Here is a 27,550-nt window from a genome sequence, read left to right on the forward strand (position 1 = left end):
TACGTGGTTCAGGGAGCAAATATCCAGACCATGTGCTGTTACTTGTCTCCTCTTTTTAATGTGCAGTCATAATTCTGCAATTGTTTTCTTTAAATGCATGCAATCATAGAATCATTTTGGTTGGAAGAGACCTTTAAGATCATTGAGTCCAACCATTATCTAATTCTGCCAAGTCTGATGCTAGACCATGTCTGTCAGCACCACATCTCTCCATCTTTTAAACACTTCCAGGCATGATTATTCAACTATCTCCCCAGGGAGCCTGATCTAGTATTTAATAACCCTTTCACTGAAGAAATTTCTTCTAATATCTAATGTGAACCTCCCCTGGTTCAACTTGAGGCCATTTCCTCTCACTAGTAACAAATGATAAGATGAGAAGAGACCGAACAACCTCCCACATGGCTTTAACCTCCTTTCAGGTAGTTGTAGAGAACAGTAAGTTAGCCTTCTTTTCTTCAGACTAAACAACTCCGGTTCCCTCAGCTGCTCCTCATATGACCTGATCTCCAGACCTTTTGCCAGCTTTGTGTCTCTTGTCTGGACCTGCTCCAGCATCTGTGTCTTTCTTGTAGTGAGGCCCCCAAAATTGAATACAGTACTCAAGGTGCATCCTCACCAGGGCTGAGTATGTAACTGCAAGTCCTTCTGTAATTTCTTTTAATTTCCCATGCTTTTTTTCTTAAGCATTTTTTTCTCTCTTTTCCATGGCTAGAGTTACGAGCAGATGAGATTACCTTACCTTTTTCATTCTGACCCAGTCCACCAACAGCCATGCTCAGTTAGTGTGCCAGAGCACAAATGAGTGTTTGTTCTTTCAGCAGTAGATGACTGATAACCGAGTTTGTATCTGTAGGGTTTTTTAGTATATGCAACAAATGTCTTGTGGGTGTAGCAGATGTCGACTTTTTTCTTTTTCCTTTTTTTTCCTAAATCACAATCTCTTTAAGTTTTCAGCAAACTGTACTATCTTAGGTCTGTAGAGGGCACTCAAAGACAGAGGGAGTTTGTTTTAGCAAATTTCCAAGCAGACCCCAATGAGGTGGAGAAGGATATTGCTGACTCTTCTTTATGGCCTCGCTCTTGCAGGGAACTGTTGTATCGGATCTGCTCCAACAAATCACTTAAGCAATTGAAGTCGGTGGCAATAGAATATGTTTAAATAATCTTCTGGATTGATCCATGTCTGTGTGTACTTTCACAAGCACTTTCTTTGTTTTCTAAAAGCAAGGTGGGGTACACAAGAACTTCATAATGTAATTCTCTAACTACTGGTCTTTCTGGGTTGAAGATATTGGGGCAAACTTGCTTGAGAAGGCTCTGGAGGCTCATAAGTTCTGGAAGTAAAAGGATGCTGTTTGAAGATGTTAAGTGAATTGGTGTAAAGACTGAAGCCAGTTTCCTTGCTGTCATTTCATTAGATTAGTCTGTCTGAAACATTTGGGCATGGTAATGTTCACACTGTATGCTTTCCACCCCTTTAGGTGCATAATGCCTTGAGCATGCACAAATCCTGCATGTAGACTTATGTTAGAATGTCAAAGTCATGGGGTGGAAGAAAATAGGCTTTCAGATTTCTATGAGAGAAATGGCATTGTGAAGTTTTGAGTAGCATTACTCAAGAATGTAAAACAGCAATTTTGCAAAGTAAAGGCATCACAGCTTTATAAATATTGTAAGAGAAGAAAGATGATGAGAGCTCTTTTGGAGTCTGAGAAATACTGAAAATTTTTCAAAATGTTGTGAGCAATTTGTGCAGTTCTTATTGAGGTATAATGTCATCTGGAGAAGTCATGGACTCCATCCTCTTTATCATCTCTTTATTTTCAAATGATGCTCCTATAAGTGGAAATCCACAAGCAGATTTTTTTTTCAAGTGTAGAATCTGTTATTCCAGCATTTAAGGTAAGGTAAAGATAACCTAATGTGGTGGTGTTTTGGGTATTTTTGAAAAGCCATTCTGTCTAATTTGTTTCAATCTGCACTAACAGAAATAGTTAATGTGATTGCTTAATTCTGCAAAAGATAGAACAGAGGTCATTTGTGGGACAATTTGAAGAGCGTTTCAGTGCAGCTGCCGATGTAATGGTAGCCTGCAGTTATAAGACCTGGTGTATTTCCATCTCTGCTGATGTTTGAACTTGACTAAGCAAAACTGTTCTCGCTACACAAAGCTATGATCATGTTTCCAACTGCACCGGTAGTGAAGACTGTGTTTAATTCCAAATAGCACCTAATGGAGGGGAGGATCTTTATTGGACAGATGAGGTATCTTCAGGTTTTGAATAGTTTGCTTCAAAGGAGATTAATTAAAAAATTAGTGGCAACAGATGTCTGATGTTGGCCTGAGCAGTCAGAAAGAAGAGGAAATGTCCTGGACTTGAACTTTTTATCTTAATTAGATCCTTTGTGACTTTCAGCCCACTTGGTAAGAGTTTCGTCAGCAGACTCCTGCTCCTAGTGTACAAAGCCAACAGTTTTAATTTTTTATGGTTTTGTGCGTGTCTGTGGGCAGTCCTTAAACATTTGCATACAGCTTTGAAGGATGTTTCCTTCACAAACCAGGTACTTTATCTACAAAAGACTGGGGTTTTACACCCCATGTGCTGTACAAAAAAAGCCAAAATAGTGTGCTTTTGAAACATTTTAACATTTTTTGAAACTTCTTGTGTATCTGTCTACAGGTGTGTTCATGTTCCTTTTACTAGGCAGGCTCTGAACCCTGCCAAATTTGCAAGAACAACATTTGTTATGCTTCTTTAATCTTCTGAGAGCAACAGTGAATTGCTTCTACAGATACAGGTGACTTTGCTATGTGTAGAAGCTGTCTGGGGCTGTGTTATGGCAGTTCATTGGATCTCTGGGAATTTTTCCTTCGCAATAGTATAAATATGCCTCTAGACTTAAATGCTGACGAAGTGTCAGAGCTTGGCATTCATTCAAAGCTGCCCTTTAGATAATTTGAGTTAGGTAAAACAGTCCATTTTCAACAGACAAGGGAAGAAGTTTGGTTTTATTTTTTTCAGGGCATTTTGTAAAAGAAAAGTCTGTTCTTGATGATTCAGTACACACACAAAAAATATCTACATTGCGGAGTGTGGAAAGTCTGGTCAAGGATGATGGCTGTATTGCATGTCCTTTCTAGGCATATCATTAAGAATATTTGCAATATTCTTCCAAAAGGGTCTTGATACAGCTTCATTTAGAGAAAAAAAAAATAAGCAGATGCTTGAGGCACGAGGGGGACCAACAATATCTAGACAACCATTGGAGGCATGAGTGAGTTTTTCATTAAGTGTATATACTTGAAGGGAAAAATCAATACTATTTCTTATGGAAATTCTAGTATAGCTGATACAGAGACATGCTTTGCCAAAATACATAGCACTAAGGCATAGGCACCATAGTTTTTGCTCATGACAGCTCACACAGTCAAACTTTGAGATGTGGTGCAGAATGGGATGTAGAGATGCAGAGATTGTTGCAGAAACAGAAAATTTTATCAATTAAGGAAGGCGACACTGGTGGGATTGGAAAACAATCCGAATCTAGTTGCATGTTTTTGTCAGAGCTACCTGTGTCCCAATAAGAGTCTTATGTCTGCACCTCAGCTTCTTGTGCAGTTGATTGTCCAAGTCCCATGGTGGAATCTGCGGCATAGGCTTTGCAAGACACTTCACTGTCTCTCTCATTCTCTGGTTATTATCTTACTGACTTCTAGCCTGTGTGTGGCAGAGGCAATGACAGCCATGAGAGACCAACAGTGACAGAACAGGGGCCCAAGAATGCCAAGTGTTTTATTTCATTAGAAGTAAAGCAGTGCTCTGACCTCACAAACTGTGCCTTTTATTGACCTGCCTCTGGACTGCCATTTCCAGAGCTGTCTCAGCACATACAGACTTGCCCAGCTGCCCTGATGAGTACAGTGCCTCTGAGACGCTTCTTGCATTGCTGCTGCCTTATTTCCTTCTTACTTCTTAATCGAACACATCTGTGTTGCAGATTAGTATATACTGCAGTGAAAGAAGGAAAGAGAATTTTACATTGGTCTCGCATTTTGGTTATTTTAAGTCATAAATAGAAAATAGAGCAAGTGCATTGAGAATGCTGTGTCTCAGCCTAAGACAAATGAATCATTTTGTGCAGTCTGTGGCTGCAATCAGTTGTGTTCACGAGTGGCAGTGCCCAGTCTCCTTAGGAGGGCTGAGATCATAGATATTAAACTCTTACTGCAATAGTTGATTTAAATTTAACAGATAAGAAGAGCTTCGACTCTTTGAATGCCAAAAATAATGTTTGTCAGACGGTGTTTGTTTCATACTTCATGGATTTTAAGAGATGTGCCAACTTGGCCACAGGAGATACCCAGGAAAGACAAGTACTTCACATCCTGTTCTTTGTTAGAAGTCAATTCCAATATGCTTCCAAGTGATTTAGGTGCTTCTGGTGAAGGTAGCTACCCCATTTCAAAGTCCCCCCCAAAGTTAAATCTTGAGCAAGTGTGGCTGATTTCTGATCAACTTCAGCTGTCCTTTTGCGAGAATTAATTTCTAAGCGTTATGTTCATTTTAATTAGTACATCTCTCTTCTCTGAGGGATGCTCTGATTTAATCATTTCTTCCTCCTAATTAGTTTTTCTTTTTTTTTTTTTTTTTTTTTTAAACATAGAAAAAGATGGTTTCATACTGCCCTTTTCACTTGGTCTTGTTTGTGTTGGTAACTGAATTACTGTCCTGTAAGCTCAGACACTCCAATTTGATTATTTTTGAACAAAACTGCACTCCAATTGTAAGGCAGCTTTTAAAGACTCAGAGCTGCAGCATGCACTTACTAATACCATTGTTGCATTTGGTTTTATTTGGGAATACAAGAAAGTGGTGTTGTAGGTGGTCTTGATGGAGTGGTTATGAAGAAAGGATGTCTTATTTTGCAGATTAGCAATGTAAAAAGGCAGGCAGGGGTAGCGGAGGGGTGTGGGAGTGCACATCTCTAACATAGATTCACATGTTACTCTTTTTGTTACATTCAGAAGACCAGCTACAGAAACATATTATATGTTATTTTTAGGTTAGCCGAAGATGTTTGGTTCCCTGTTTTTTGTTGTTTTTTTGTTTTTTTTAGTTTAAGCTCCTGAACTCATAATGGTTATTTATCTACAGATTCCTAGAGGCTAATTTCAGGCTGCTTTAGTCAACAGGGCTGCATGTGAAAATATTTGAGTAAAAGAAGAGAGTTAAGATTTTTAATCTGAGAGTAAACTTTCTTAAGCTTTCTCTCTATTCATGCATAATGCTGCAGTCAATCATGAGTTACATGTCTTTAAATCTTTGAGGTGAACATCTTGGGGCTAGAAAGAACTTGTCAGTTTACATTTAATTTATTCCTGGCTTTAGGATATATTTCATGGCTGTAGAGAACTTTGAACACTAAATATAATGAATGTTAGCACATATTTTCAATACCAAATTCTGCTGTCCAACTGCAGCTAGATTCTCAACATTTACTATCTGAGTTACTACAGAAAAACACATCTAAAGCACAATGTATTTCTACTATGAACATTCCTAAGTACCAATCTACCTGTTTATCATCTGTCCACAGTCCATGAGGAATAGAATAGAATAGAATAATGTTGCCCTTGTCCCAAGTAGTCAGAAATAGCCAAGTTGTTTGTTGTTTTTTTTTTTAAACAAATGAACAAAACCCCACACACAACAAAATTTTTCATTCTTAATATAATTAATTGTTTTCCCTATCCAAAGGGCACTGTTCGCTTTTTCTTCATCCCAGTTTACTAAAGAAAGAAAGAAATTTGGTCTCTTTTTCAGTAAGTAGCAGGTTCTGATGTGGTTAATCAAGAACAACATCACTAAAGCTGGAGATTATAACTTCCTTGTTAACTATTTATAGTCTGGAGAAGAGGAGGCTCAGGGGAGACCTTATTGCTGTCTACAACTACCTGAAAGGTAGTTGTAGCCAGGAGGAGGTTGGTCTCTTCTGCCAGGCAAGCAGCACCAGAACAAAAGGACACAGTCTCAAGCTGTGCCAGGTGAAGTTTAGGCTCAAGGTGAGGAGAAAGTTCTTCACAGAGAGAGTTTTTAGCTGTTGGAATGGGCTGCCCAGGGAGGTGGTGGAGTCACCATCCCTGGAGGTGTTCAAGAGGGGATTGGACGTGGCACTTGGTGCCATGGTTTAGTAGTCATGAGGTCTTGGCTGACAGGTTGGACTTAATGATCTTTGAGGTCTCTTCCAACCTTATTGATTCTATGATTCTATTTTCCTAACTTGAAATTGTTGTAAATTGTAACTGAAGGATCTGTGTCCCATGAAGTTACTTCAGTGTTTTGGGGTTTTATTATTTTTTTAATATATTTTTTTAAAAATACCTTTATGGTATTTTCTCACAGGGGTTTCAAGTTTCATCTTTATTCTTCAGAAACAGTGAACTCAGAGCTGTTAGTATTCAACAGAACATCTGCCTCAGGAAAAGGAAATGGCAGCTTTCATGCACTCACAAAGGAATTTTTGAAAAATTATTTGTTAGCACCAAACTAAATGCTGCCCGAGTACATAATTCCAAAGCTTCTTTTCTATGGGAAAAGCATCTAAGACTGCACTTAACAGTGAGGAAATATGATGGGTTTATTTGCATTTAGAATAGATCTCTTCACCTGCTCAGTGAACCTCATTACTGTCTCTCTTTTTCCCCCATGATCAAATCACATGTTTATATCCCCAACACTGCAGAAGCTGTGCTGTGCCTGATAATCCTAAATGTTTTCTGATGTAATGTTGGAGTTGAGGAAGATGCCTCATATGCAGAGATCATCCCTTCTCCTGGGTCTTCCACTACAGAAGACCCAGGAAGAAGAACTCTTGCTCCAGTTACGTGGTTAATATTAATTATAGGGTAGTTCTGTCAACTTGTGTGCTGAAAATTAGGCTTGCACTTGATACTGGCTTTGAAGGTGATAAAAATGCTGAGATGAGAGCATTCAGGTTAATTCACCAAGGGCAAAGCTAATGAGTGAGCGGATTCTGTGTTGAAGTACATGTTTGTGTGGCTATGTCCAGACCAAAGTAAGGGTATTTGGGTTTAGTTTGTCTTTGATTGTTTACTGGAAAAGACTAACCATGCCCCAAAGACTTGCAGGAGTTAGTATAATTACCTGAATAATGATAGCAACTTGAATAAAGCATGAACCCCTAGCATTTTGCTAAAAAGACCCAAACCATGAGGCAGTGGTGGCTTCTAACAAATCTGTTGCTGTATAGCAGAATGCTCTCAGATCTCCCAGGCAAGGGCTGCTTGAGTCCCTGCAGGCTTGGCCTCACCAGGCACACCACAGAAGGTTTCAAGTCTTTTTTTGTTTTCTTTTGGTTATGGAAAATCTGTAGATGTGCAGTGTGGAATGGACGTCAGGAAGGAGGTGCCCAGCCTTATGCTAACACAACTTGTAGATGTCAACATGGTGCAGAGGGGTGCCAGGAGAAGATGCTGGCTGGTTCTGGCAGGCGTGCTTTTTTTGACTCCGTTTCTGCACTTGTTCATATGCTGCTAACTCCAGCCTCTGCTGTGCTTTGTTATTCTGTGTAGGTATAACTGCAAATCACCTCAATCTGATGTTGTTATGGCAGCATTAAAAAAATCTTTCTAATCAAGAATGAGGGAACCCACTGTGGTAAATACACTGAAGTGAGTCAGACAAAGGCCTTTCTCCTGCAGGCACTTCAGGACGTGACTCAGGGCACAAAGCTAAACAAACAAGGACACATAAGATGAACAGGGCTTAGTGGGAATAGAAATTACTGCTGTTGAAGATGAATTGAATTCTTTCTTTTTAAACACCAGAGTTTATTTGTGCAAAATGTTAGCAACTCATATTGTAAGGGCAAAGTAGTGAAAGAAGAACATAGAAAAAGAAATTACTGAAGGAAGTACAGATAAAGTCAGTGCTCTTGAAAACAGTTGGAGAGATGAATTCAGGAGTGCAGATTATGTATAGGCAGTGGGTGGTGAAGAGGTGAAAACCAGGGCAAATGTGTGACCACAGGATCAAGATCATATGTCAGATCAAGAGATGAAAGCTAGAAGATGGATCACCAGCTTGGGAAAGGAAGGACAGCAAACAGAATCTGTAAAAGAGTGACAGTACGGGGAGATGGAAGAGGAGTCCACACATCTGTGTGAAAAAAATCCTCAGTCAAGATGCAGATGCTGTATTGGGAGTGCAGAAGTATCTTTCCACAGATGCTTGTAAGAAGTGCATATGGTGGTTTATTACCATCAGGTAGCAATACAAGGATTTTAATCGTAACAAATAGAATCCGTGCCAGGCTACATGGCTACTAGTCACCACTCCACAATAAGATTTCCAGAACACACAAAAAAAACCCCAAAACCCTAGAAAGCCAAAACCCAACTGTTTATGAAAGTCTGCCCAAATGTCAGTAGTTTTTCATTGACAGGTAGCATTAATCCAGGCTCAGAACAAATACTAGTTTTTTTTCTTCTTGTAAGCCATCAGTATGCAGGTCAGCAGCAGAATAGTGAAAAACTGTGTCACTGTTAGTGCACCAATATCCATCAGCTCAAGCAATTGATGCAGATGTAATCACTGTCTCTAATAGAAATAAAGTCAGGGTAATGGAACACTGGCTCAGGATCAATGTCTCCTGTTTTGAAAATAAACCCCCTCAGCTTTGCCTTTGCATTTATGTACCAGCAGGCCACCACATCATTCAATTCAATTGACACAGTCCCTTAGAGCCCTGAATGATCTATTGTGGGAACATCAGGAACAACATATTGGAAAAAATGGAATGTTCTTGATCAGATGTACAGGCCATGTTATTCAGTGGGCTTTCCAGCAGTGAAAAAGAGAGTAAATCAGCTGAGAGCAGAAACTTAGCACAGCATGGAGATCTTCAGCTCCATTTAACTGTTTAATTTCTACATGTTCTTGCTCAAAAAGCTTGAACTGCAGTACTTGTGCTTATCTTCAGTGGTGCATGATCACAAGCAGAAGACGTTTTGAGGATGTTTAGCAGGAGCAGGGAGGTCATTCTGCCCCTGTACACTGCACTGGTTAGACCGCACCTCGAGTACTGTGTCCAGTTCTGGGTCCCTCAGTTTAGGAAGGATGTTGACTTGCTGGAGCGTGTTCAGAGAAGGGCAACAAAGCTGGTGAGGGGTTTGGAACACAAGCCCTATGAGGAGAGACTGAGGGAGCTGGGGCTGCTTAGCCTGGAGAGAAGGAGACTCAAAGGTGACCTTATTGCTGTCTACAACTACCTGAAGGGAGGTTGTAGACAGGCAGAGGTTGGTCTCTTCTCCCAGGTAACCAGCACCAGAACAAGAGGCCACAGTGTCAATCTGTGCCAGGGGAAGTTTAGGCTGGATGTTAGGAAAAAGTTCTACACAGAGTGATTGCCCATTGGAATGGGATGCCCAAGGAGGTGGTGGAGTCACCATCACTGGAGGTGTTCAGGAGACTTGATAGGGTGCTTGGTTGCATGGCTAGTTGATTGGGTGGTATTGGATGATAGGTTGGACACGATGATCTTGAAGGTCTCTTCCAACCTGGTTTATTCTATTCTATTTTATTCTAATGTTGCCCCTCCTCTACCTTAGTCTCAGCAGAAGCTGGTGAAGCTTCTTTTGCCTGACTCGAGCTCTTCTCAACCAGTTCTTTTCTCTGCAGTTTTTACTCCGCACGATCCCAGTGAGGATTAATGGGTGTGCTTCCACATTCACCTATAATTGATTTTTTTTGCGAAGGTTTTCATGCTGCACAGCAGATTAGCAGTTGTTTAGCTGCATGCTAAAAACCGGCTGCGCACCAAATCCTACTGCATGGGATTTTTAAACACTGGAGCAGCATCTTCCAGCTTTCATCTTTCTTGCACTGGGTTCCGGCAACCTGCCGCTGGTCTGTGTCTAGATGCAGACAACGTTAGCAGGCTGTTGTTTGAGCACTTGGTACAGCCGTTTAACAGTTTTACAAAGCCTTCTTGACACAGGGTCTATAGGTTTGATTGCATAAGTCTTAATTTATTTAAATTAGGTATTCCTGAAGGATTGTAACTCTGTCTAAAGGGACATCTTTCTAATGGCCTATGAATGGAAGCTCTACAGCTTGGCTGATGCTAACTGCTGTTCCTGGGGCGTCCCCTCCAATACAAAATTGTTCCCTCTTTTGAGACAAACTCAGGCAACCAGCACCAGAACAAGAGGACACAGTCTCAAGCTGTGCCAAGGGAGGTTTAGGCTGGAGGTGAGGAGAAAGTTCTTCACAGAAAGAGTGATTGGCCAGTGGAATGTGCTGCCCAGGGAGGTGGTGGAGTCGCCATCCCTGGAGGTGTTCAAAAAAGGATTGGATATGGCACTTGGAGCCATGGTTTAGTTGTCAGGAGGTGTTAGGTATTAGGTCATAGGTCAGACTTGATGATCTCTGAGGTATTTTCCAACCTTATTGATTCTATGAAATCTTTCTCCCTGGAGTAATGACAAGTATTTGCCTGGTACTTGCCTCTCCATTACAGAGTTAGACATATTCGGCACACAGAGCTTATATGGTAGACTTCTCAGGTCATTTTGTAATGTAATCCATACTGATCAAGCTTATGCTGCTGCTTCCCCAGATAAATGCTCAATTTCTGGTCATCGGTTGGAAGCTGTCTGTTTCTAATCAGTTTTAGAAGTGGCACAGTTCCAGTTTTGCTGCCATAGGCATCTGCCCAGCTTGTGTGCAGGTAGGACAGTGTAGCCATGCAAGTTGTCCTGTAGAGCTGCAGGTTTTTCCTTTCCAAAAAATGCCTTTGGTCTGGACTTAGGTGTTCGATCAAGGAAAGTTTTCATAATGTTTGGTTATATTTCCTGGTGTGCTCTGAGGATTATTTAAGTATCGAAAGAGTGCTTTAACTTAACTATTACTTCTAGACAAATGTCATTTTATCTTGGCTGCCTTCAGAGGAGCAAGACGAGATGTTTGGGCATGGGAGGGATCTCATGGAGTGTTAAGAAGGGATAGATTTCATGAAGTAGTCAAAATTGAGAGAGGACTTTCTGCTGGTGGTTTTACTGGCATATAGGTGCATGTTCTGAGCAGCTTCATGTGCTTTTTAAGCTTTGAAGGAATAACATACTGGTCTTGAAGAAAGGTGTACCAGAGTTACTTTTATCTCAACAAAGTTGTCGTCATCACTCAGAAAAGTTGCACCTGGAAAGAGAAGTCTGTTTTCATTGTTCCCCAAATAGTTAAAGGGTCTTTAAAATAATACTAACTTTTGCTGTTATGGTACCAGGAATAAGGAGAAAAATAGTCCCCCAGACACATAATTTCTTCTTGCATTGCACTGTATCAAAAGAAGAAGAAAAAGGATAAAGAAAAAAAGATGTTTAATAACCTGAAGAGTGTTGAATAAAGTGTTAGTACCAGAAATATCCCTGTTTCTTTAGTCAGTCTAGGAATTTACAAAATATAGCTGCCAAGAATCACTGCAAGATGCCCTATAGCTGTCCAGGAAGATGTATTTTTAACTCCAGAAAGCATAGAAGTTTGCAGCTTTGTAGCCATAGCCCTGGAAATGTGATACTGGATATACTGTCACTTGTCTCTCTGCTCTAACATCCGGAATCCCAGTCTCCTGGGTCACACAGCATATGACTTTGGGGAGGAGATTCATAGTTCAGTAATTAAATACTACTTTGCTCTAGGCAAAACCAACAAATGGGCTTCATCTGCAGCTTATTTTGTAATAGTACTCAGGACTGTGCTTGGTGTTTCTGGGGACTTGAGTACTGAGATAAGGAGACAGTAACTGTTATTTTTAGCTAAGGCTTTGGGTGATTTTGTTGTGTTTTGGGTTCTCTCCCCCTCAGGGTTGTAATTCTTTCTTTTCTTCCCCCCCACTCTGGAAATTTCAAACTGGCTTTGTCATCTTGTATGCTTCATACTCTCAAATTGGCACAGAAAGACAGTCTGTTGCCATAAATTAGGTCATTAAGGCTGAAGTACAGAATACAAATATTTATCGCCTGAGCTAAGGAAGACAATTCAGATGAGGAAAGGAAACTTTTTTTTTCCCCCAGTATTTGGAAATGAAGCTGTATTCTTGAGATTGACAGCAAAGCAGTAGGCTTAAAAGCTATGAGCAGCATCTCTTGTTTTAAATTGGTGGAAAAAACCCTAGCCAAGGCTTGATCACATGGGAAATCAGTAAGAAGCTTCATTAGGTAGAATTACAGATAATTTTTTTTATGCAAGTTCACATTTGACGTAGATTATTGAATCTTAAAATTAAAAAAGGGCACATTTAAAGAAGTAATTTAGAGGCAGGTGAAAATGAGATAACTTTCATCTTGAAATATATTACAACAAAGCTTATGCATTTAATTTAAAGAAGATTTTCAATTAAATTCGGAAGGTTAGAAAGAATTCCTAATTGCAGATTGTCAGATAGCAGGAGAACTTTAATAGGGATTCCTTTGTATTGTGCCCAGTACAATATCAGACCCTGTCTCCCAAGTGAAGATGTGAAAGAGCAAATAGGAATGTTTAGAGCAATTAGTTGATACACATAAAAAACCCCCTCAGTTTGGGTTTTTTTTGGTTCTTTTTAAAGTATGAGAAAATGTTCATTTTGATTGAAACTGCTGTCTAATAAATTCTTATACAGAAGGATACAGAACAGGAGTCGTACGTTGTGTGGTTGATACACAGGACCACAGTTTATTTTGTGAGTTTTCCTTCTAAATATATTCCTAAAGGACTACATTTAACTCTTCTTTGGATACTTTACTGAGTTCAACATCTATTTGGGGTGGACCCACCATGTGCCCGAGGAGGTGGTGGAGTCACCATCACTGGAGGTGTTCAGGAGGAGACTTGATAGGGCGCTTGGTTGCATGGTTTAGTTGATTGGGTGGTGTTGGATGATAGGTTGGACACGATGATCTTGAAGGTCTCTTCCAACCTGGTCTGTTCTGGTCTATTCTATTCTATGTCTTGGGGAAGAGTCATTGCAGAACGCCTTAGTAAAAGAACAGCCACCAGCGACGGTGGAGCCTCTGATTAAAACTCCAGTCCTGCAAGCTATTCAAATGGCAGGTTTGGTATCTGAATGAAGTCCTGAAATGTCGCAAATCCAGGAGTTTACCTGGTCTTAGTGGTTGGATTTAAGTCACACCCTTATAACTTCTCTTCACCATCTCCAAGTTCATAAAGCAGACTTGGTGGTATTGATGCCTCACTGTCTTAATTGACCTGGATGCAGTTGGTGGCACTTTCCTGGACTACAGAATATTGTCTGTCCCCTGAGCCACTGTGACAGCAATCACATTGCTGTCAAGTTTAGCACGCAGGTTTGCCAGGTTGAGGGACTCCCAGTGTTAGTTGCAAAGCATAATGAGGAGGAGTTTTGTGTCACACAGGATGCATTTTTTGTTTTGTTTTGTTAGTTTAGTTGGTTTAGTTGTTTGTTTTATAACTGTTTTATTTTACCTTTTAAAATGTTGAAAAGGACTTAAGCTGCTCTTCCAAATTCTTTTTTTTTCGGTGGAGTTAAAAACCTGCACATTCCCAGGGTTGGGTGATATAATTTGCTTTCTTTTTCTTTTAACTGTCATGATCATTAAAAAAAGGGAGATTCTTAAGCAGCAATTAAGAAAAATTATGTCAGTGTCTGTGTGCACACATATTGGCAAAATATTTGCCTGGATTTCTTGTGAAAGAAGGGAAAATAAAAGGACGAGTGGCAATATTTCTGTTGTAGATTTATTGTTTCTGTAGCCAGACTTCTGTTTTCCATGGATAAATGTAGCAGTCTGTTCATATCTGAATATTAAACATTTTTTCAGAGATAACCAGAGCATTAGCTGTTCTCTTTAACATACCATCTTTGCTAACCAACTGATGATTGGTGTGTTTTGGGGAGTTAGTATTCACAGAAACCTAACAGTTTTTTTTGTTATCCTGCCTAATTAGGGTGTGTTGGAGCCCACCTAAAAACTGCAGAAGTATTGTTTTCTTAGGCTGTTTGATACAATAAATCTTACTGTAGTAAATCTACTATACCTTATAAAACCGTGATTAAGAGATACTAAGTGCTAATCTGATCTATAAGCTTCCTCTGCCAGTTCAGGTTTGGTGTGGGGGACAAAAAACCACCAACAACCTAAAAAACCAAAACACCATCAAAACAACAAAACACCTAACAACAACAACAAAAAACCCCAAAACCCACACCCAACAAAATGCAACCAACCAAATAACCTCATAGGCCAGGAGCCATATCAGGTTGCATCTTTCCTCTGGCATTTGACGTAAAGCTGGAGGAAGAGTACAAAGGTAGCATAAACATGCAAAGCAGAATAACAATTTTTCAGAAGTGCTATGAGATTTGTTACTGTTGGCCACACATCCTACAGATCCAATGCTCATGAGTGTGGAACTTGATCTCATTGTTAACAGATTTTACTTGTAAATATAACCCAAAATAGGGAAGTCTGTGTATGGTCCTCATGGGTGGAGAAACTTGTGTGAGACCCCACAGGCTGTGGTGTCTGAATTATGGTAGGCACATTCCAGAAATACAGGCCCATTTTTCCTCTCTGGAAGCTAAGTTAGAGTTCATGTGTTGGCTCTGGGACAGGAAAGTTAGTTTCCTTTGGAAAAAAAGTGTGTGATTTCTGACACGGATGTAGAGTTGGAATAAGTGGATCAATTTGTCTAAAGCAGTTGCATGTCTTGTCTGTTCCTGACTCGTGGCACATCTAGTTCTGGAGGCCATGATCTGTCTAGACAGTGGACTTTTATGGCTGGTATGTTTTATGCCTGATAAATTTGGGGAGTTCAGGGACTTCCTGTGGTGATACTAAAAATTACCTGGGATATCTTGATACTATGCTGATTCTATCTGAGCAATGGTATTATAAACCTCAGGCTGATCCTTCAGGAAGGGAATCCTAGAGATTACTTGTGCATGTGGCTTAGTGGTTTTGGATGATCAAGGAAGAGCAGAGTGATGAGTTACCTACACTATAATATAGTTTTGTTGATGCTACAGAACTGTGAGCACCACGGGGACAAGCGTGGGCTGAGAGGCCCACAGGCTGACAGGAAGCACGTGGAAGTAGGCTTTGTTTTGAACAATGGATATTGATACTAGTGTGATCCCAGGGACTGAAAGCCCATGAGCAGTTTGGGCATGATTCCTAAGCCTTTATGCATGTGCTTTTGTTGTCTGGTGTGGGTTTCTTTTTTAAATTTTTTGGGGTTCTTTAAAATTGAATTCTAGTTTTACCAGTAAGGAGTCTTCTTCACATGTGCTGCAACTACTCCAAGGAGCAAAACAAAAGTAGTGGCAAGTGGGAGAGGTTTCCTTTAAAAGTATGCTTGGAGCTCCCGCAGTAGTGTGGGTGCATCATGCTTCTCCCATATTTCCTGTAAATCCACAGAATGTTCTGTGGAAGACTTGAAATTTTTATAAGGACCCAAACAAGTATCTTGTTACATTTTCAGCCTGGATTTGGGACATACAGGTGCAAATATCTTGAGATATTTTTAACGAGCCTAGAAGTGTAGATCAGCCTAGAAATTTAAGACTGGTAGGAACTGTGATTTCTACTTATTTTGGTCTAATTTTTCTGTCTTTTTTGTTTGTTTATTTAGCTGCTTTTGTTTAACTGCTGTATCTAAAATAAAAGCAATATTAATATCTATTAAGTGCCAAGATAAGTAGTCAATTGCAAGGGAAAATAGTGGATTTGAGGAAATAAACCATAATTGATGAAGTAGATTTGTTAGTATTTGGGGGGGGGGGAGGGGTGTGCATGCATGGGTGCATGGAGGAAGAGAAAGGGTTTTCTTTTCTTCCTAATCTTATTCTTTTCAGCCTTCTCTACTCATGTTTCCAGTTCCAGTTACATGACGCCACTTCTTAGAAATCTCCTCTGCCACCTCCCAAACAAACCCTGGGGCCGCGCTAGGGCATTAGGGAAAATGATGTTCACATGGTTTGTAGGTTAGCAGGTTTGTTTTCCTTCCCATTACTGTTTTTCTTTGGCAGATATGCTTGGCACATTGTCACTTCAGTATGAACTGAGGCAGTGGCTGTGTATGTTGAGCACTGAGAGCAGTGTGGCCAGTGGTTTGGGGGTTGATAGGTCTTCTTTCCGTCCCACCTCTGTTTCTTTTTGCTCTCATCCCCTCACTGCCACTCTCTTAGGTCATTCCCACTGGTTACTTCCTAGGAAGCTATGAGCAAGGAGGGAGGCAGCACAGTTCCTTGGGTGGAAACAGCAGCAGCTTCACCATCACATGCAATGGGGTTCATCCAGCTCCAAGCAGCTTCTTTGGTTGTCTAAGTCTATGCCCAAAGCTGGAAGTGGCCATACTGCAGAGTCCTTTGGTGGAGCAGATTAGAGGCTTTGCCTCTAGTTGCAAGGGTTGACTGTATAAGCCTGGTATCAACTTAAAAAATTGTCAAGTGGAAACAATTAGAATACATAGAATAAACCAGGTTGGAAGAGACCTTAAAGATCATCGCGTCCAACCCATCAACCAATCCAACACCACCTAAACAACTAACCCATGGCACCAAGCACCCCATCAAGTCTTCTCCTGAAAACCTCCAATGATGGAGACTCCACCACCTCCCCAGGCAGCCCATTCCAATGGGCAATCACTCTTTCTGTATAGAACTTTTTCCTGACATCTAGCCTGAACCTCCCCTGGCGCAGCCTGAGACTGTGTCCTCTTGTTCTGGTACTGCTTGCCTGGGAGAAGAGACCAACATCCGTCTGTCTACAACCTCCCTTCAGGTAGTTGTAGAGAGTAATAAGGTCACCCCTGAGTCTTCTCTTCTCCAGGCTAAGCAACCCCAGCTCCCTCAGCCTCTCCTCGTAGGGCTTGTGTTCCAAACCCCTCACCAACTTTGTTGCTCTTCTCTGGACTCATTCCAGCAAGTCAACATCCTTCCTAAACTGAGGGGCCCAGAACTTGACACAGTATTCAAGGTGCGGCCTAAGCAGGGCAGTGTACAGGGGCAGAATGACCTCCCTGCTCCTGCTGGCCACACTGTTCCTGATGCAGGCCAGGATGCCATTGGCCCTCGTAGCTGCCTGGGCATACTTCAGGCTCATGTCCAGTCTACCGTCAACCAGCACCCCCAGGACCCTCTCTGCCTGGCTGTTCTCCAGCCACTAATTATTGTATTCTTTCCTGTCTGTACTTCTGCTGCATTTTTCTCTTTCATGTGACAGTTTGCTTTTGTGATTGGAAGAAAGGTGGTTCAGCATTGCTTTTTCTTCTCACAGTTCCTCACTCCCTTTGGCTGGGTGATAGCTGGGTGATGGGTGTCTCTTGGGTGCTGGCCGAACCACCAGCCTGGGATGGGGCTAAATACAGAAAAACGTTCTCAGAACATTTAGATCAGCACTAATAGAAAGGATAAATCAATATCCTGGTAAAAAACAGAAACCCTTTGCACCCTTTTCAGTTGCATGTCCTCATCAGGCAAGCCGTGTATTTATTGCACGCAGCAGTGTATTTTTCTGGCTGCTCGGGTAGAGAAGCCAGGGTTGCACTGCCACCTCTTGATGGCCAGGCAGGACAGCATGTGGCAGTGCTCCTGGCCTTAACCAAGGTGCCTTGCGGAAAACACTGAACCAACCTTGAAAAATTGCACTAATTTGGTGTGGGCAGGTTGAACAGCACTTTTAAAAGAGAAGCAAAATGCTGCTTTTTTTCTTTAGCTGTCCAACTACAAAATAGGTGAATTTATGTGGCATCCACACAGTACTGTCTGGAGTTGAGAAGCAGTTTTATATTAGCAATGCAAGTACTTTCTATATAGCAAACAGCCCTTGCATCTAATTTGTGTTTGGATCTATCTTTTGGGGTGATGCAGTAAGAATTTTATTTTTTTTTTTTTAAGTCAATATCAGACCCTTGAAACAAAGGGCCTACCATTTGTGTAATGTGAAAAGGCTTCTTTACATGGCTTTTTAAATTTAATTACCTTAATTTCTGAAGGAAAATGCTGCTCCTCTTCCTGCAGAACTTTTTTCTAACAAGCTGTCTTAAATAAAGATGATCTGTACCGGCTATGACAACAAAACATAGCTGAATAAATTTAGTGTTTGGACCTGCCTGTGGTAGAATTGGTTGCTAATGCATGAAATGGCTAAAAATGGTATTTGTTTCACACGCTGCTCAAGAAACAGGCCTTCAAAGTGTGCTGTAATTTGATGGGTGTACCTTGTACATTAGGCGTTGCTGAGGGCTGTGGGTGGGTGGGGCAGGGTTAGTGTCTATGAACCTTTCTTTACAAGTCCCTAGAACTTACTCTCCTGGAACAATTATTATTTCCATTAGAGATAAGGATTTAAGTAGTTCTGTCCTTAAGAAATTAAAACCATTATTCCCTCTTTGACAGTGCAGCATGCTCAAGCTGCTCTATAAGCATGAGGTTTGGGTTTCTGTAGATGCATCCAGCATCTCATGCCTGTTTCCCGTGCAGGATAACGTCCAGCTCTTCCACTTGGGTCCCTCTGGTCCCAGCTGGGTCTATGTCCTTCCTGTGCAGCACTCAGACTGTGTAATTGACCATGTAATTTTTCCTGTGCCTTCTCCATACCCAGTGGGCAGTGCATTCTGTGCTCACTCCTACCCCCAGCTATTAGCTGGTTGGGTGACTTTGGAGATGTCCATGTGCTCATTGGCTCTTCGGGGTTCATCTGTAGTGTCAGGCAAACACGTGTCATTTTAATGCCTGAATTCATCCTGTAGCCTCTTCTCTTACAGAGTTTAATTGGATCTGCCTACTATAACGTTATGGGACTTGCAGGAAAGTCACATCTTGGACAACTCTTCCCAGTGTCAAATGTGGTTGCAACTGGTAAAATTCGAAAGTTAGATGATAAGAAAGAGAGTATGGTCATTGTCTCCTGTTTTCTGGGGAAGCCTTGCTAGGAAAAGATACCTAGGAAAAGTATGTACAGCAGCTTTGCAGCACCAGTTACAGTTCCATAGTTATTGCTTACTGCTGAATTTACCACCTTCCCACTTCAAGCAGTACCAGTGAATGGCCTGACCGTGTGTGCAGCCGTGTAGCTGAAGAGTACAAGAAAACCCATTCTCTAATCTTTTGGCTTGTTTTGATCAGACCCAGGTCAAACTTTTTCAGATAACAATAGGAGAGTAACTTAGCTTCTCATACTCCAGTTACATAGAAAAAAATGGTGGTGGGTGGCCGGGAAGAAACCTTGAAGATCTGTTGATGACACGTGTTGGGTAGGCACTAGGAAGAGGAGATGGACATTAATTTGCTATATTCTGGAAGCTGATGTTTTTACTAGATGTCATACAAAGACCAAGATTTTCAGACATTCCAAAGACAGGAAAGTTCTCAAAAATAAGCCTTAAAGTTAGAAAAAATACTGTATTGTCTCCTCCTTTTCATGTTTTAAAGACCCCTTTTGCTCCACATTTTCAAAATTTGGCACCAAAATTATTTATAATTCCATACATTATTTGTCTTGCTAAACATTTGCCTTTACTAAAATGAAGGGACAAATGTCTATCCATCAATGGTTTTAAGGCATTGATTGAAAGCCTAGGGAAGTGTTACTAAAAATTGCTCTGTTTAAAGCATACCTCTAATGAAAGAATTCCTTTTGCGAAGCAGATGTTTATGACTGAGATGTTTGCTGCTTTTTTTTAATGGAAATACTTGAGCTTTCTTTAAAGAGATACTAGGTTATATTGCACTTTTTTAGCAGAGCAAAGGTACCTGAAAATTGAAGTAGATTAGAAAATAAACGTGAGACCTTGCTTGGATACCAGTGCAAAACCAAACTCTTGGTCTTTGCTGGCTAGGCAGAGAGGGATTCACAGTTTGAAAAATGGTTCTGCAGCAATAATGCTGATCAGGTGCAACTCACTTGATTATTTTCTAGAAACACTGTGAAATGAGGCCTTTTTAGTACTGGTGTTAAGCATCTTAGCATCTTAGGTCTTCAGTCCATACCAATTTGCATCATTTGAGAATTCAGCCCTTCAATATTTAATTCACTGGCCTTTATGTTGTGGTAAGACAAATGACTTCTTAATGACTGCTGTAGAATTATTTGCATTATAAAATAAAACCCTTGTCTGTGCTGCCAGGGAGCTACTTGCTTTCTAAATACACATTCATTGAGAGCATTAGGAACTAAAAATATTTAATTGACCTACTTTTTTATTTTTATTTTCAGGGTTGTGTCCTTTGTTGTGACCTCATGGTTTAACTGGGAATAAAGATGAGTATAAGCAGTGATGAGGTTAACTTCCTGGTATATAGATACTTGCAAGAGTCAGGTGAGTTTCTTTTTTTTACAATTCTGGTTGTTAATGCATAATTTATTTGGTATTCATCTACAACTGGCTTTAGCAAACAGACTCCTCTATTATTTTGCCAGTGGGCACGTGCTTCTGTCTGAACTGTTTCTTGGTGTTTCTTCTCCACAAGAGAATGAATTCCTGCCAAGTTACCTTCTGTAACTTAATCAGATTCAGTCAGTTGGAGTCTTCAGATGGCAGTCAACCAAATAAGGACTCACTTGATTACTAGAAATGTATTTTCCTGGAGATCACTTACCTACACCATTTTCTTTGGGGCTACTTGAAGAAGAAGAAAAAAGATGACTACCAAAATACTGCTTTTTCCTGTTCTTTGTTGGAGTGATGATGCTCCCGTGAGAGATCACAGTATTACAGTATATTAGAGGCTGGAAAGGACCTCAAGAGATCATCGGGTCCAACCCCCCCTGCCAAAATCCTTGCGGGAATGTGACTGTGGGAGGGCAGATGTTATTGCATTTCAAAAGAAGAAGCAACTGTAACCATATGACTTGTATCATTTGAGTCTAAATGCAGATGAACAAATGTTTTTACAAGACTAACTCTTGGGTTCTCAAAAGCCTCCCTTCCTGCAGGACACTTTCTTGGAGGATTTTGTCCTTTGTTGTCAGGCTAGCCAGAGCCTCTTGCTTCTTAGGAGTAAGAGCGAAAGACAGTTTAATATTGTCAGACTGGAAAAGAAACTTTTTTCCTGTCATATTTGTCTAAACTGACTGTGCCTGTAAAATACAAGTAAGAAAGCAGTAGTGTTCCCTTGGACAGTTTATTTTTAAAACTTCCCAAACTCATTTGGATCAGCAGTTGGAGACTGTGTTGCATGTTTGGGTTTCTAGATGCAGCCATATGGTTGCAGAGGGTTTTGTGGTGGTGGTTGTTCTTGAAGCTATGTAAGAGACAGTGTTATCTTTTACTCCTATCGTAACTATGATGTTAATGGCTTAAAGCAGCCTACATTTAGAACAGTTAGATTTGACTGGAAATTAGGGCATACCCCAGTAAAGGAACAAGTGATGGGTGTCATCTGGCACAAAAGGGTGTGCTCTTAGCAATACATCAAAGAAGTCTGCATGTGAAAGCTAAAATAAATTCTAATCTTGTGGTAACAGTGTCAGGGGTCTGCTCTAACGTGTTAATTCCCTTGCTGATTCATAGTGATTGCTGATGGGTGACTTCAGGTTTCTTGAAAACGCATTTGTCTGATGCAACATCCACCCACTGCTTATGGACTTCCTAAACTGAGACAGGGAAGTACCAGAAGTAATGGTGGATGGCAAACTGCTTCAGTGTCTGCTTGTCAGAAGAAAGCAGAAACTCATTGTTTTGCCTGAATTTGCTAAAAACTATTACACATTGTTATTCCAGTTGCAGATTGCTTTTATCACAGAAGCCAGAATTGCAAAATTGCTTAATTTTCATTTGGAAGTTTGCAGGCAGCTTCTTAGTTACCTGACGGGAAGCGGAGGAGGAGAGTAAACCCCATTATTTTGGTTAAGAAAAATTCTCATAACAGTAAACTTAATTTGCTGAAACAAATATTTGTCTCTAGATCAAATTTGCCTTTTCAGGGTGATCAAATAAATTGCAAACAACTAGCAGTGCTGCACCATATCATGCTTGCCGCTTAAGTGCCAAACCAGACACGCTTATGACAGCACTATACCATGAAGTGGTTTCTGTTCTACGTACAGATCCATTTCACCTTCATGGGTAACAAAGTCAGTGAGTAAAAATAACAAGTGAGTCTGGGTGTCTTGGAGATACTGGATTAAATGCTATGTGTGATCTGATACATATACCCAGTTAGAGAATATACAAGTACATGTAAACACAGTTGCAAATCCTGTCTTTCATAGTTTTGTATTTGCTCACACAAATGTTTTGCCAATGATACCATAATCAATAATTGTTGTATTTATGTATAAACTTCATTCTTCTTTTTTTGTACACTCAAATTAGAAACACAAGGGAAACAACAGAGGTGTTTTGTAGTCCATAAGAATGCTAGAATTTTGTGTGAATTGCTTAGGTTTGTAAACAGAAGATCCTACAGTGGTTATGGCAAGTAGCATTATCTATCTATAAAATCAATTCTGATATCTTTGCCTTGTCTTTAGGCTTTTCCCATTCAGCATTTACCTTTGGTATAGAGAGCCATATCAGCCAGTCTAATATAAATGGTGCTCTGGTGCCACCAGCTGCTTTGATTTCCATCATCCAGAAAGGTCTGCAGTATGTAGAGGCAGAAGTCAGTATTAATGAGGTAAGGAGGCTTTGCCTGCAGGAGTGCTATGTCCTCGCTTGCAGTAAGTTTGAATGTTAGTATTTTTTCTTAACTTTCTTGTATCCTATTTATTTACTTTTACTTCAGATTCCTTACTGCTGGTATTCACCATGTCTCCAGTGGTGGAACCAGAATGGAGTGACATAACTGGGTAGGGGTTCTGCCCAGTGCAGCCACACAACACCAGGCATGGTGTTCTGGCTCATTGCTTAAAGGTCCGTTGTCTGTAGAGTTTTTACCCTAATATAATGTTGTAGTAAATCCACACAAGTGCAATAAGATATCATTGAGACAAGACAAGTAACCTCTTAATTTTTATTTTGGTAGACTTGGACTAGGGAGGTGGGAGAGCACTATGCAGCTCTCACTTGGGTGATGTGTCATCATAATGAAGTAATCAGAGCCCAAAGGCAAGGTTTCCAAATAGACAGAGGGTTTCAGTTTGTGGCAGAAAAGATGAAAGTGTATATCAGTTTGCTTTTTGCCTCTACTGGCTAATTCATTTTAAGCAGAATCTATTAAATTTGATGTTTCAATGGTTATTCCAGCAGTACAGAAAGCTATGCATCTTTCTGCTTGATGCTGCAGATACTTGCCCTCAATTCCCATTCTCATTTATGCCTGGAAGGTTAGCAGCCTTTGTATATATCAGTTATATTACAGAAGGAAACTATTTTTATTCTTCTTTCACTAATTCTACTCTTTCCGGTCTCCCTCATGTGTGCTGTTGACGTGTAGTTTTCACAGTCCCAGTGAAGCAAATCCTTTCCCTTAGGAAGCCTCAGAAAAATAAAGCAAGTGATTGGAATAGAAGGAGGAGACCCTGTATTTATTGCAAGGAATCCTTCTAGCACCTAAAAATAGATTCTTACAAAGCCCTAGCATATGCATAAGGGTATTTTTAACTGGGTCTTGTCCATTTCAGGATAAAATTCTTCCTTGTTGTTTGAAAGCATGCCAGCACTGTTTAAAAAAGGAAGAAAACTAGTCAACTCTCCAGATAATGTGTTTATGGAAAGTATTAGTCTAGTAAGATAGAATAGCTTCACAAGCCGGTGACCTGACTTGTAATGTTTGCAGCTCTTCAAACAAACCATTAGATTTTTGTTGCAGCCACTCATGGCTGAAATCATATTCATAGATAGCTTACAGAATTTTTTGCTTTAGCAGATGATTTAGCAGACTTGGAGCATATAAGTCTTGATTCCACAAGCTCTGCCAGAGGCCTGCAGTGCCTTTTTGTGCATATTTATGGCAGCTGCTTAACTTTAGACTGAAATCCCAATCCTAACCACAACAGTCGTGAGATACCACTTCCAGCACTATTTGTAACCTGTCTTATTATATTAAATAAACATTTTTGATTTAGTTTTCCTTGGAGTTTTTGCCCATAATGTTAATCTGTATTTGGTGTTGTCTGTCTTTGTTTTCTCCCTCTGCTGTAATTTAGGATGGTACCTTGTTTGATGGTAGGCCGATAGAGTCTCTCTCACTGATAGATGCAGTAATGCCTGATGTGGTACAGACAAGACAACAGGCCTACAGAGATAAACTTGCACAACAGCAGGCAGCAGCTGCCGCAGCTGCAGCCACAACTAACCAACAGGGATCAGCAAAAAATGGAGAAAATACTGCAAATGGAGAAGAGAATGGAGCACATACTATAGCAAGTAAGTTGAGAAAGAAGTGACCTTAACCTGTATCAGTGTAATTTCTTTGTCATTTATCACAGGACAAGTCTGTAGTATGAGCTAGTAGACAATGAGGTGGTGTCTCATCTTTGGCTGTCCCCAGTTTGATGTTTGGAATCACAGGGGAGATGCAAACTTCTGAATTAATTAATTCATAATATCCTGTTGACCAGTCTCACTCCCAGTGCTGCTCCTTTCCCATCATCATCAGGTTTTTTACAGGATCCTCTGAGAGCTCTTGCATAAAGATCAAAAAAACACTTTTAAATATTATACCTCCTCAGCTTTGGCCCCTCTACAAGGAACAAGGAGAGGAGTCTGCTTATCTGCACCTGGTTAAAACTGAGCATTGCTTCTGAACTGCTGCCAACTACTTTTTACAGGTTCTGCTAACCCTATGAGTCGGAGAGTTGTAAGTGGCTCTCTGTAGGACAGATGTCCTTGTTGTGCCAAGGTCGTCATGGTTGCTGAGACAAATCCTGTGTCATTTTTCTCCTTTATCAGTATCAGTTTTCATGCTTTCCTGTTCAGACTTATGCAATGCAGCTGCGTGCAGGTTTGGTTTATTCATTGGTTCCATTTTAGCTGTGATTGGTGAGACAAGTGAGTTTTATTTGCCATCGCTGCTCCAAGGAGCATACTTCACAATCCATCTTAGTGGAGAAAAGTTCAGGTCAAGTATTAAAATGTGAGTTTTGAAAATAGTGTCCTTAAGTCTGAATTAAACATTTGAAGAGGGGAGGTTACAGATCTTGCAATAAAAGCACCTAAAGAAAAGACTTTGTTGAGAGCATGTTCTTATCGAGCCATGTAAAGGTTTTGCATTTTACAGATGGATTTTACTAGTTGGGTTTTTTTATTATTGTACATAATAAATAAGATGGAGATAAAATCTTTGGCTTAAACAAATAAGCTGTCATTTAAGAATCTCAGAAGATTATTTACTTGTTAACTGTGAACTGGATGAAGCAAGTATAAACTGCAGATCTCATCCACTGTCAAATGTGATATACCAGCAACCCCTACTGGCTGGTATACCAAATGATACTGGCATTGATTCGCTTTAATTGAAGCAATGTTTTATGTGGTGCTCTTTCTTTAAAATATGCGTATTCTAATAGCCTTTTCTTGTTTTCTCACACATGGAAACAGTGACAGGAACCCTTAATATTAAATTAAGCAATAGACCTGGCATGATTTGTTTAACCACAGTAAATGAATATGATGCAGGTGAACTGCAGCATTTTTTATGTTCCACGTTTACACTCAGTGTGAATTTAGTTTTAATAATAGAGAATGATGGATGTTAGCTGCCAAGGAAACTGTTTTGTCAGTTGAATTACCCCAGTATGCTGTACGGAACAATATGGATTCAACATCACTTCCACGCAGAAAGCTCTGTATTGCCACAATTCCGCCGTAATTGCCGAAGCAGTTTAAAAAGCTCTTTTATCGGTTTACTGTATCACCAAATGTTGTTATATTAATTAAAAACCAGTTTGTAAATGATGTGTCTGAGATGTAGATTTAAAACCTGCTTGACTGCAATTGGTGAGAAAAGAGAGATTATTGAAAATGAATGTGTCATAAACGTATTTTTTCCAGCACCAGATAGAGTAGTAACATATTGTACTATGAGGTGTCAGCCTGAAAAACTGTGAGGACTTCTAACATAGGCATTTATTTTTTTTTCCTAACACAGCAAAAAATTAACTTTTGGCCTCAATTTTGAAGTTCCAAAATTAAATCTATTTGAATGCTGAGGTTTAGAAGGGCTAAGAGCTTTCTCACATCTTTGAAACTCTCCATCTGTTTATACTACTTTGTAAGTGGAACTGGAATTATTAAGGAACGTGTACAGCTCTGTCAGATTTTGATCCACGTAAACTGAGAGTTAATCGTCGGGCTCATCCCTGATGAACGTGAACCGTATTGTTCCAAAATATTAAAATCCCTTTCTCTTTACTGTTGTTTCCCATAATGCAGATAATCACACAGATATGATGGAAGTAGATGGAGATGTTGAAATCCCTCCCAACAAGGCAGTGGTGCTGCGCGGCCATGAATCTGAAGTGTTCATCTGTGCCTGGAATCCCGTCAGTGACCTTTTGGCCTCAGGGTACGTGCATTAACCGTGTTTGTATGCCATACTAGTGTTCATTGGCCTACTTCTGTGTGATGAGGGTAACAAGTCAGGTTGCCCTAATGCATTCTACATTGAGTGCCACAACATTCTCTGTTTTGAAAGGAATACTTTTGAAAATGAAATTAACTGTTTTTTAGATCTGGAGATTCAACAGCACGGATATGGAACCTCAGCGAAAACAGCACGAGCGGCTCTACACAGCTGGTACTTCGACACTGTATACGAGAAGGAGGGCAGGATGTACCCAGCAACAAAGATGTAACATCACTGGATTGGAATGTAAGCAGAAATGGCAGAGCTCAAAATACTAGGAGAAAATGGCACCTATAGTTTTGCATAGACAAATTTTAAGTGACAGCAGCTGTGCATCTCTGTCATGGCTCCTGAAGTATTTCTAATTTTGAGTCATACTTCAGGCACTTCTTTTTAATAAGTTCTAGTCAATGGACTGGGTATCATAATTCTTATGCAGTTTTATTCTACCTGGAATAGGCTTTGTGCTCTTTAGCTTTGAGTTATACAGTAAAGCTAAATGAGTAAAATAATCTTCTTGCTGACAGAGTGAAGGTACACTTCTAGCAACTGGGTCTTACGATGGCTTTGCAAGGATATGGACTAAAGATGGTAAGTGAAATGCTTCTAATTTCCAGTATGATTTCCTATATTGTGGCTCACAGCATAGTTTTTTATTTTTTTTAATGTATTCATATCAATATAAATTTTCAGGTAATCTTGCCAGCACCTTAGGGCAACATAAAGGTCCTATATTTGCGTTAAAATGGAACAAGAAAGGAAACTTCATTTTAAGTGCAGGAGTGGACAAGGTGAGATAATCTTTGGTAAAATTAAAATTCTTTCCTTCACCGTTATAATCTAATTGTAACCATAATAGCAAAGCTGTAGAAAGTAAGTAAATTAAACTAAAGGCATGGAACATAAATACATACTTACAGAGAGCTTGTTATGCTGTCTATGTTTCCTTGTGTTTTATAGTAGTTCAAGATACTTCAGTTTGTTAAATTTCAGA

General features: G+C 40.1%; 1 protein-coding gene across 6 annotated transcripts in view; it reads left to right on the plus strand.

The window, feature by feature from the left end:
* Positions 1-27,550, plus strand: part of TBL1XR1 (TBL1X/Y related 1) — a 114,907-nt gene that overhangs the window by 77,631 nt on the left and 9,726 nt on the right. For all 6 annotated transcript variants that reach the window (XM_054166648.1, XM_054166649.1, XM_054166650.1 and 3 more), the window contains 7 exons: positions 20,261-20,363; positions 22,520-22,665; positions 24,137-24,356; positions 26,364-26,496; positions 26,661-26,802; positions 27,084-27,147; positions 27,250-27,347. In XM_054166648.1, coding sequence (XP_054022623.1) covers positions 20,306-20,363; positions 22,520-22,665; positions 24,137-24,356; positions 26,364-26,496; positions 26,661-26,802; positions 27,084-27,147; positions 27,250-27,347 — 861 coding nt within the window. In that variant the 5' untranslated portion in view covers positions 20,261-20,305. The remainder of the gene's footprint in view (positions 1-20,260; positions 20,364-22,519; positions 22,666-24,136; positions 24,357-26,363; positions 26,497-26,660; positions 26,803-27,083; positions 27,148-27,249; positions 27,348-27,550) is intronic.

The sequence above is a fragment of the Dryobates pubescens genome, chromosome 13 (genome assembly GCF_014839835.1).
Source record: "Dryobates pubescens isolate bDryPub1 chromosome 13, bDryPub1.pri, whole genome shotgun sequence".
NCBI lineage: Eukaryota > Metazoa > Chordata > Aves > Piciformes > Picidae > Dryobates > Dryobates pubescens.